Source organism: Rhipicephalus sanguineus, unplaced genomic scaffold (assembly GCF_013339695.2).
Source record: "Rhipicephalus sanguineus isolate Rsan-2018 unplaced genomic scaffold, BIME_Rsan_1.4 Seq8771, whole genome shotgun sequence".
NCBI classification, from domain to species: Eukaryota; Metazoa; Arthropoda; class Arachnida; order Ixodida; family Ixodidae; genus Rhipicephalus; species Rhipicephalus sanguineus.
In genome coordinates this window covers 51,980-62,956 of record NW_023616194.1, presented here as the reverse complement: position 1 = coordinate 62,956, position 10,977 = coordinate 51,980, and the positions used below count along the sequence as shown (strand labels likewise).

The following is a 10,977-nucleotide window of genomic DNA, read 5'->3' as shown; positions in this document are numbered from 1 at the left end:
TGGGTCCTGGAGGTTCTGCGTTGACTACCGACGTCTCAACTCTATAAACAAGAAGGACGTGTACCCGCTTCCACGCATCGATGATGTCATCGACTGCCTGCATTCAGCGTCCTATTTTTCATCGGTGGACTTGCGATCCGGGTATTGGCAGATTCCCATGGATCCGGATGACAAAGAAAAGACGGCTTTTGTTACACCCGACGGTCTGTTTGAATTTAATGTTATGCCATTCGGCTTGTGTAATGCCCCCGCCACATTTGAAAGATATATGGACACCGTTTTGCGGGGCCTCAAATGGGAAATCTGCCTGTGTTACCTGGATGATGTGGTGATTTTGGCCGAACATTTGAAGAACATAATCATCGCCTTGACCTCGTTCTAACCTGTCTGGAGGAAGCTGCGCTTACACTGAACTCAAAAAAATGTCGCTTTGGAGAACGTGAAACCTTGGTTCTGGGACACCTGGTGGATAAAAATGGCGTGAGACCGGACCCGCAGAAAGTCGCCGCTGTCAGCAACTTCAAGCAGCCGCAGTCCCTCAGGGAGCTGCGAAGCTTCCTGGGCCTGTGTTCTTACTTTCGCCGCTTTGTCCCGAATTTCGCTGATAAAGCACAACCACTGACTGACTTGCTGCAAAAGGACGTCCCTTTCCACTGGACACCGGATTGCGAAGCAGCCTTTCAGCAGCTTCGGTTCATACTGACTTCAGGACCGGTACTACGCCATTTCGAGCCTTCTGCTGAAACGGAAATTCACACAGATGCCAGTGGAATCGGCCTTGGTGCTGTGCTCGTTCAACGCCATGACAATGCTGAACACGTGGTAGCTTATGCGAGCCGTTCGTTGAGCAAGGCAGAGCGAAATTACACAGTCACAGAACAGGAGTGCCTCGCCGTCGTTTTCGCCGTGCACAAGTTTCGCCAATACATCTACGGCCGTCGCTTCTCGGTAATCACCGACCATCATTCTCTATGCTGGTTGGTAGGCCTCCGAGACCCATCTGGACGACTGGCGCGATGGGCTTTGCGCTTACAGGAGTTCGACTTCACTGTACGCTACAAGAGCGGTAACCGGCACGCAGACGCCGACTGCCTATCGCGCCTTCCTCTACCGACGACTGAGTGCGACGCTGACAACTTCGACCAGTATATCGACGCTATTACCTCCGAGTTCCCGGACCTCGCGACTTTCCGGACAGCCCAACACGAGGACCGCTCCCTAGATTCTCTGTTCGCCTCCGCGAATGAACACGCAAACCCAAGCTGTTTCGTGATTCATGAAGGCGTCCTTTACAAGAAGAATTATTCCGGACAAGGCGCCCGTCTGCTTCTATTTGTTCCACGCACTTTACGGGCTCACGTCTTTCAGTCCTTACACGACGACGCAACCTGCGGCCACATGGGCTTCGCCAGAACGCTTCAACGAATCCAGCAAAGGTTCTATTGGCCCAAGATGCGACACGACACGGAAAAATACGTTGCTGGATGCGAACAATGCCAACGACACAAGCGTCCCACGGCTACACCGCCAGGACTTCTCCATCCTATGCCACCTCCTAACTCTCCCTTCGAGACAGTTGGTGTCGATCTTCTCGGTCCATTTCCAAGATCGATCAGTAACAATCGATGGATCGTCGCCTGTGTTGACCACCTGACGCGCTACGCAGAAACTGCTGCAATACCTGCTGCAACGGCCATGCACGTGTCGCAGTTTATGCTTCGCTTTATAATTCTCCGCCATGGTCCTCCACGCGTTGTCATTGGGCGACCGCGGACGACAGTTCGTTGCCGACGTCGTTGAAGAGATCCTGCGTCTGTCTGCCTGCCATTTCCGCCATGCCACACCATATCACCCGCAGACCAATGGCCTCGTAGAGCGCACAAACCGGACTCTCACGAACATGCTGTCTATTTATGTCGATTCCAAGCACAAAAACTGGGACGAAGTGCTACCTTACATCACATACGCGTACAATACCGCGAAGCATGAGACAACAGGTTACTCTCCATTTTACCTGTTGTACGCTCGTTCCCCACGATGTTGTCTCGACACTATACTACCTTTCACGCTAGACGTGGAAACCTCGGTAGCCGAGACGCTCTGCCGCGCAGAAGAAGCCCGTCGCATCGCACGCCTTCGAACTTTGGCATCCCAACAGCGTTCTAAGAAACGTTACGACGCCTGTCATCGCTCCGTATCTTATACTAAGGGCGATCTTGTGTGGTTATGGACACCAGTCCGCAAACGTGGTTTGTGCCAGAAGTTCTTGGCCCACTATTCAGGTCCATTCGTCATTCTTGACCGCCTCAGCGACGTCACGTACGTAATCTCAAGCGTCACAAGCAATGGTCGCCGCTCTAGCAAAACACAGCTCTAGCAAAACACAGCAAAACACAGCTGGCACACGTTGCGCGCCTTAAACCGTGCTACCATCAACCATCTGAGTGACTCGCCCAGAGGGCATCGTCTGCGAACCGGGAAGTGAAACGCGCGAGCGAATATTCGACGAAGAGGAGAACGAGGCTGGACTGGCTCGCGAGCGACGCCGTTGACTCTTGGCCGAGCTACACCTCTGCATTTTCCCATCTTGTAAATAAACGCTTTCCATCGTCACAATATGGTGCACACACAAGCACTGACACTAGAAGAAAGACGGAAATGACTAAGCGTCGCAGTTGTTTTCGTTTTTTTTTTCTAGAGTACTTGTTTTTATGTGCGCCATATTTTGTCAGAAATGAACTAGTACCAACTAGCATAATTATCCTTGCTATTTCATAATTTCCACCGCAATAAAACCTCGTTATGCAGCGAGCCGAGGAACAAGCCCGTTTCCAAGGGCTCACAGCCGTCGCCTAGGCCGGGACTGAGGCCCGCGCCGAATTAACTTCGCAGAACTCTAAATAAATTACTTTCATCCATTCACTCGTTGCCATGGCTACTCTGAAAAAAAAGTAAACTCACCGCTTACGCATTCGCCTAAGACGACACGAAGGGGAAAGCCATCTTCTTTTTCTTCAGTCGATGCACTGATTCTCCCACGCTCCCCTCTGAAAGCTTTCTGCACCTACCGCGGTTTTGCACTGCCTCCGTGATCGGCCGCTCGTCACGGAGGCAATGCAAAGCGATGATGTCATGTGATGACCTCATAATTTTCTGCGGCCTGCGACTTCATGATGATGTCATATCGCACAGTCATAACGTGATGTTGATTTTTTTTATACACTTGTGTTGACGCCGCCTAAGTTCAGTTCTCGCGTTTCATGAGGTTGAATGGATGAAAGTTTGATGACTTAATATACATACCTTCGGAGCTTATTTCCTCAAAAGCTTTGTGTGCATTTCTTCGTCTACTATACGGTAAAAAAAATTATGCGTAGTTAGTACTAGCGGATTTTATTGTGGAGTGTCGTCTAGCTTTCGCTGAATTGACAGAGGAGGCAAGTCCCGAGATATAGCTGTGAAATAGGCTGTTTGTTTATGGGTATTGAAGAGACGCTGCAAATAATTCACTTTGTAAACTCTATATACAGGTTTAATTGACTAGATTATATCTTGTGTCGTCTTTAGTGTCACTCTGTGAATGGACTTCATGCTTGGGTGAATCGCTATGGCTTGAGTGACTTACACGCACAGTCTCTACATGCAATTTTGCATACTTTTTTTATGGCTCTGATTTTCACTAATTCAATTAGCTGGGAAAAGCAGTAGCCGGCACTGTATAAAAGCGCCAACATCTCCTAAACAAGGTGCAATAAAAAGTCACTTCGTAATGCTTTAAACTGAACGGGGTTTGCGAAATTTGCACTCTTTAAGTGGTTTAAAACAATTATTTGACGTGAGGGTACCTATTAAAAAAAACAAAAAGAACGCGACACTCAACTAAAAAGAACCAAGAGGTCTACATGAAGCGTTATCAACGCAAATATGTTATGCTTAAGGGCAGTCTCTCAAATAATAAAAAAAACACAAACTGCAAGACAAGTCACATACGCTCAGTGAACACCGAACAAGTAGGGAAACACAAAATAATGTACCTGAGGGAAACATCTAATAACGTTTATATTCGACGTGTTGTGGTATCCAACATTGCCTGGTTTGGCTGGTCTTGTTTGCAGATGTTTGTTGCAAACTTACAATCCGTCCTTCAGTTTTTCTAGGTGAATCCAGACTCCATCGGCTGGACAGGCGATAAAGGAATACGTGTGCCGTTTTAGTTCACCCTGGTGAAAAAAAAACAGGTGCAAAATACACAAGCAACTGGTGAAGATGGGCTGATATCTTCGTAACTTTCGATCGCCGAGTTCAATAGTTAATAAGGTTATTCGCTCTTCGAGTCAAAATAGCGGTTACATTAATGTAGTTTTCTAAGAAATAAGTATGGCAAGTTCGGGCGTTCAATAAAGCATGACATTGGAGCAAGGGTCCGATAAATAGCGTTCCTGCGGGCATGATCTAGACATGAACCAAGAAATTACAGAGGGTAGCAGAATCCGAACATATGTGCCTTCAACGAAGTGGTAGGCTGTAGTCATACGCAGCACATGAATGCTAAGACCAGACACAAGGCTCTATTCATCGTATGCGCGATGTGTCTTGCTCTTTCTTGGCCACTGGTCCGCAGAACTGGCAAAAACAAGTTGCGTCCACATATGTGGACATTGCGCCTCAATGGGATGTTTCGCGTGTTCGTACAATTGCGAACGCGTTATATATCTTACGGATAATTTTTTAACATAAAAATGTCTGCTTACGTTCTCGTGTTTCGGGCCAAGGTGTAGTCTAAATCGGTGCACCAGCTTCGCAACGACTAGTGTCATTTCCAGCTGCGCCAGCTTCATGCCGACGCAGTTACGAGGTCCTATGCCGTACGCCTGGAAGGAAATCGGGTCCCTGGAAGCCCTCTGTTCGGGAGAGAACCTGCGGCAAATGAAACATTAACTTATCTGAGAAAGAACACACACGCACATTTTTCCCATATGAACTGACGAAGGGGTGTCAGGAACTCATCTGACAAAGGATGCAGGTGCGCAGGCTTCTCAAATGCCCCGGCAGAGGACGGGAAGCAAACGGGAAACCTGCGCGTCTGTGTTCTTTGTCACATGAGCTACTGTATCCATGGATACTTATGAGGACTCCGCAAGGACACTGCATATCATGAGCTACAACACATAAATCTGTCACTTCTGCGTTCAAATCTTGGCAAGATGTTTACGCAGAGCTCATTTCAGCAGCACACTCTATGTCTAGAAAAAAACAATGCAGCTGCTAATTAGAATCACTAAGGTATCCTGCCAAATAGTGGTGTACTTCTTAGACCATTTCAGGGGGGAGCGCACCTTCCCCGTCCCGTAATGAAAGCACCTGAAGGAACACGTTTCCTTTGCCGATTGTCTGGTACATTTTCTGGTATGCCCTCGCGCCTTCAGTAAACAGCGCTAGCCAGAACCGATTCCTTTCTGTTTAAACAATCCGGTGACTGTGCGTGTAATATTTTGGGCACGTATAACCTTGACAATCTGTGATGCTGCCCATTTCCCAAAACATCACGCTTCACTGCGGGTCTCGGCCGATGACCCGAAGGAGGCGGGTTCAATCCCAGCCACCGCGGTCGCATTTCGATGGAGGCGGAATGCTAGAGGTCCGTGTACTGTGCTATGTCGTGCATGTTAAAGAACCCCAGGTGGTCGGAAATATCCGGAGCTCTCCACTACGGCGTCGCCAATAACCTCAGTCGCTTTGGGGCGTTATAAATCAAACCCTCACTTCGGGCCCTTCAACCGCTTTGCAGCAGTCATATCGTAGGTCCACTCACAGAATAGATCATATCGGGACCGCGCGCAGGTCTCGAACCTCCGATGAGTAAAGCCGCGACACTATTGTTTACCCGTAACGAACAAACACTTGATTATCCAGGCGTACGGAGGAGGCTTACCTGTCTGGGTCGAATTGATCCGGCCGCTCCCATAAGTTGGTGTCGTGGTGCACTTGATGACTGCAGGGCATGACGCTCACACCTTTGCGCAGAAGCACACCTTCGTAGCGGTAATCGGAGGACGCGAGCCTGGTCGTAAACCTACGGCAATTGATGATGAAAAAATTGCTCCAGTTCCACCCAGTGTGAAATCTGCAGAAACAGCGGACCTGCATTACTTCATTGCTTCTCGCGTGATTTTCTCTGATGTTTTGTGATTTTTGTGGGTATCTGTGATTGGCGTTGTTACAGCACGGCTGCTATGCTTGAGGCTTGCCGTTTGTCGTAGATATAAGAGTGTGATCATCATTAACCGGCACGCGCTATCTTCGCATTCTTCTTCCTATTGTGCTTCGCTCCCAGAACGCATGCGCCAACTTGTCCGATATGGGATGCAATAACTCTGATGGGTGAAGGAACGGGTACAGAGAGAGAGAGAAAGGGAGAAGGCAAGAGAGAAAGAAAGAGAAAGAAAAATAAGGAAAAAAATTCTTGGCGCGGCGAGATTTGAACCTGCGTCCCCATGATCCGAAGGCGAGCTTCATAAGCACTCTGCTATCCGAGTTTTGTGTTCCTTGATCACAGTATTGAACAGAATGCGTATTAGAAGAAAAAAAAACACACGCAATATCACACAGAGTTACAATGCTGGAATTACGTAGCGACGATAAGCGTAGCAACACTCTAAGAAGTAAACTCGAAGTCTAAATTACAGTCCCATATACCAGGGAGAGTTCCTAGTCTTTTGCACAGGAAAGGTGGCGAGGCTAAGCATCTCACCAAGATGTGCACAGTGCCATCCTGTCTAACGTCAAATTAGTTAATCGTAAACATCCTATAAGTGAATAGCCATTCGGATGAAACGCGTGTCCGAAGAGATGGTCGGCTCTGCTTAACGGCCTTGCAGAAGCGTCTTCCACAAACTGTCCATACAAATAGGGAAAAACATATCATATCACATGGCGCTTCATCAAGAGATGCTGGCATAAGGTAATGAACAGTGTACGAATTCACTGCAAAAGTTTTCTACATAGTTCGGTGAAGAACATCCCAGTATAGAATGGCGTCTTTGCATCTGACGAAGCAATGCTCTATTGTCTCAGGTACTACATCAAAGACACAGGCATTTAAGAGACAAAAGAAAAATGCTTTTTCTTTGTACCATGTTTTTACTGGAAACGCTTCAGAATGAAGTTTAAAGAAGAATGTTTTTGAATTAGCATATATATACATAAGATCGAAGTATGATGAGCGGTACAATGGATGAGGGAAGTGAATGAATGGTAAATCTTTATATAGTTCTTGCGTGATACTTTGTACAAGTATTCCGTTCAGAAGGGGGATTTAGGAAACCGAACTGCAAAGCAAACTTCCTGCATAAATCCCTACAAACACGGACGTGCGGAGAAGTTTGAAGAAACAACCAGGTCAGGTAAGGAATTAACAAATGTAATCTAGCACAACAGATATTTTGGCAAGTCGGTTGGGATTCATCGTGAAAACAGCGCAGCCGCACGAGGACGAAGAAAGAAACGAAGGGACGGGCGCTGTCTCGTTTTTAGCTTCAAGCCCTGCTGACGCTCAAGCCTACCTTTTCCCATTTCACTGTGCGGCTAGCGCTCCATCTACGGCCGAGGCAGTTACGTCATGTTTGGGTGTATCCTTCTTGCTTACTTACCGGAGCGTGACATGCGGCGCGGACACCCATCTGTCATCAGTCCTAGCCCTACAACAGCTGCCTCCGATCCCTGAGGCAGCGCAAAGCTACGATCGACTGAGAAGAAAAATGATAGCTTTCGTCTTCGAGTCGTCTTAAGCACATGTATAATGAACCGCGTGGCTTGTTCTCCGGTGTCTGAGGCAGGAAATCGAAATCAATATTAAGTCAGGGAGCTGATGTCTTGAGGAGATGCGATCGGGCGTGCTTGTACGGATACTTAATGAAACTTCAGCGCACGGAATTGACAAAAGTATAGGACGTGGCACGAAGAAGTGCTGTCTCGTCCTGTTGAGCTGTTCTTTACCGCAGTGTCGTGGAAAACAAACAAACAAACAAACAAGCAAGCAAACAAACAAACAAACAAACAACAAACAAACAAAAACAAACAAACAAACAAACAAACAAACAAAAAACAAACAAACAAACAAACAAACAAACAAACAAACAAACAAACAAACAAAGGTACTCACGCGATCACAGGAGTGTACATTCGCAGCGTTTCCAGTATTGTCTGCGCAGTGTAGTGCAGCTCGGATATGGCGTCGTAGGTGAACTCCCCCTAGGATGGGACAATATGAAAGAGTTACGCATCGACTGAATAAGGCCAGTGTTATTATTTTATTCGTAAATTTTCTTCGTTTATTCGTGCTAACGGTGTAGCGCATCCGATACAGGACACCAGGGAACACGAAAGAAACACTCATTTAGCGACATGTTTCTGTATGGTCTTCTCTCACGTCCTGTGCCTTGTTCGCTTCCGTTTTGTCCTTAAGCCCCAACCGCATGCACGCGATTTTCGAGCGACGGCGACGAGCGACAGCGACAAACGGGCTCCGTCGCGATGTCGCGTCGCGACGGGAGCACCCACATGTTCGCGACAAAGTGTCATGGTTGCTAGATTTAAAACTATTGCGTGCACGCAGGTAAATTGCAAAAAAGAATTACAGAGTAGATGAATGGCAGCATGTCAAATTTATTATTGACTTGTGTGAGATAAGGAAGTCACAGCAGCATTACGGGATTTTCTTTTTTTTGCAATGTTTTGTTTAACTGCGACAGTAGTATCTGCCGTGACCTCGAGTGAGCGCACGGAAGCGCACGCTATCTATCTACTACGCATCTACGACGTCTACGACGCTACGACGCACTTTAAACTGACATTGCAGCAAGCTACCATCATTGCAGCAAGCTACCACCGAAACATCAAAACGAGCCGTCGATCAAAATTAACGACAAAATACGGCTGCTGCCTCGCTCTCCACGTGAGATGGGGTTGCAAAGAAGGTAGGCTATAACTTGCATTCATTGAAGTACGCGCCGATTGGAAGCATCAAGAGCAAATTGCAACCGAAGCGAGGATCGGTGATGCTGCCATGTTGCCGGAAATCGTCACGCTCACTTCCGGGCACGGTGTAAGATATATACTCTTTACACCGTGCTTCCGGGCGACAAGCGATTTTTTCTAGTTTTCCAGAAAGCTGCGACGCGACAAGCGACGGCGATGGATGGCCCTCCGCGACAGCAAATCATGTCGCTCGTCGCTGTCTCCCGAAAATCGCGTGCATGCGGTTGGGGCTTTAAAGACGCCATTGGGCGGTGATGCTCGTTCACGCGCACGAGTGCACCGGTCGTCCGATCAAGTTAGTCGCAAGTGGTCGCAAATGGCCGCTTTGGTCGAAAAGAGACTCCTTTAGCTCGGTCGCTCGCTGCTCGATCATTTGTCGCGCTCGTCTGCAGTCGCAAACCCCTGAGACCATGCCTGAGCCACTCACATGCGCGGGTAGAGGGCGCCAGCTTATTTTACGGGGCAATGGCTATGCGAGCCATAAGCGAGAGATATTGACTTCGAGACGCAGGTGTAAACACCGGCCGCCTTGAGCCGCTTTCTGGTGGCCAGTTTCTAATGGTCGGGTGACCGGTGCAAGTCGCAGGTGCGAATGAGCCTTTAAAGTTGGCGTCTTTAGAAAAGCGAAGTAGCCACGATTCGAGCGACTCACGTGCTTCGCGAGGACGGCCTCGGTCTCAGCCCTGATCTTGTCCTGCACGTCTTGAAATTTGGCTACGCAGAACAGGCAGTGGGACAGCGTGACGCCGACGGTCTCGAACCTGTCGTTTTTTCAAAGGCCCACGTGGTCAAAGCACGCCCCGCGTGTTTCGTATCAGATACTATATAACGCACCCGGCTTGAAGCATGTTGGCAGCATTCGCAGCAACGTCTCCAACGGGCATTGGTACTTTAGCCTTTCCTGAAATTTAACAAAATATAGATTTTATAGCGTAGAGGTTATTCTTTTCGTTTGCCCGTTTTCTGCGCACACCAACTACGTAATAATGAACGGCCTCTGCCTTTTATGGCATTTCGCGTCGCCTTGTAGCTCACACACCTGCACCAAGCGCATGCGATGCAATGAGCTAAACATGATAAAGTCTCATTAAGCTAAGACTAATTAAGCTAAGTCTTATTAAGCCAACTCTAATTAAGCTATGCTGAGTATGGCCAAGTTAAGCTAAGTTTAGCCTCGCCGAGCCAAGTTAAGCGTGGCCGAGCCTAATTAGGGCAATGCTGGTCATGTTCATTCAAATTAAGACTAATTAACTCAACCTAATTGCGAGATATTCCGGATTAGGCTAATCCAGCCAAGCTAAAGTGGATTAATTTAATTCAGGTTAACTCGATTTTGCCTCGCCAGGTCAGGCGTTAAGCCAAGCTGCATTAAGCTCATCTGATGTATTCCGAAAATCGAAACTGCCAATTCCGACCCTCTGTGTTCAAGCCAGGCGTATATGTGCGGTTATACTAAACCGGATCAGCTTAATCCGGATTAAGCCCGATTGAGACACATACAGATCAAGTCATGGTTGATTAAGCTCTGCTCGGCAAGCCCGTGCTGGATTAAGTCCCACTCGATCAAGTCATGCCTGCTTAAAAACCTAATCCCATCTGTGCCCCGACTGAGTCGGTACTATAGGTTGGCCCCCAGTTGCGCTGTTAGTCCGGCCTTACCATTAGTGCAAGCGGCCTAAAAAAATTTTAGCGGGAGTTTTGACGCAGAAGGACACCTTGAAGGGCCAGTTGGTTTCCTTTAACAAGATTAGCTAACTGATCAACTAGGTGCACTTTCTTTGCGTCCTTCCTCATCTGCTGTCCCCTTTCACCAGCTTGCGTATTTAGTTAATCCTTTTAACGCAGCGTTTTAATTAGTGACGCAATATGCCTCTGATATGGCATATCAGGGATAAATACGATGACCAATATCTTTGTGTGATCCTATAATTAATTCATTTA

The 10,977-nt window shown here is 47.7% G+C and overlaps 1 protein-coding gene across 1 annotated transcript; it reads right to left on the bottom strand.

Moving 5' to 3' along the window:
• Positions 1 to 4,096: 4,096 nt before the first annotated feature.
• Positions 4,097 to 9,933, bottom strand: LOC119378571 (cytochrome P450 6a2). The gene is made up of 6 exons (XM_037647660.2): positions 9,871 to 9,933; positions 9,689 to 9,797; positions 8,162 to 8,250; positions 5,933 to 6,073; positions 4,752 to 4,917; positions 4,097 to 4,220 (listed from the first exon to the last, which is right to left on the bottom strand). The coding sequence occupies exons 1-6, from the start codon at positions 9,918 to 9,920 to the stop codon at positions 4,131 to 4,133; spliced, it is 645 nt and encodes a 214-aa protein (XP_037503588.2). The 5' UTR covers positions 9,921 to 9,933; the 3' UTR covers positions 4,097 to 4,130.
• Positions 9,934 to 10,977: the final 1,044 nt, after the last annotated feature.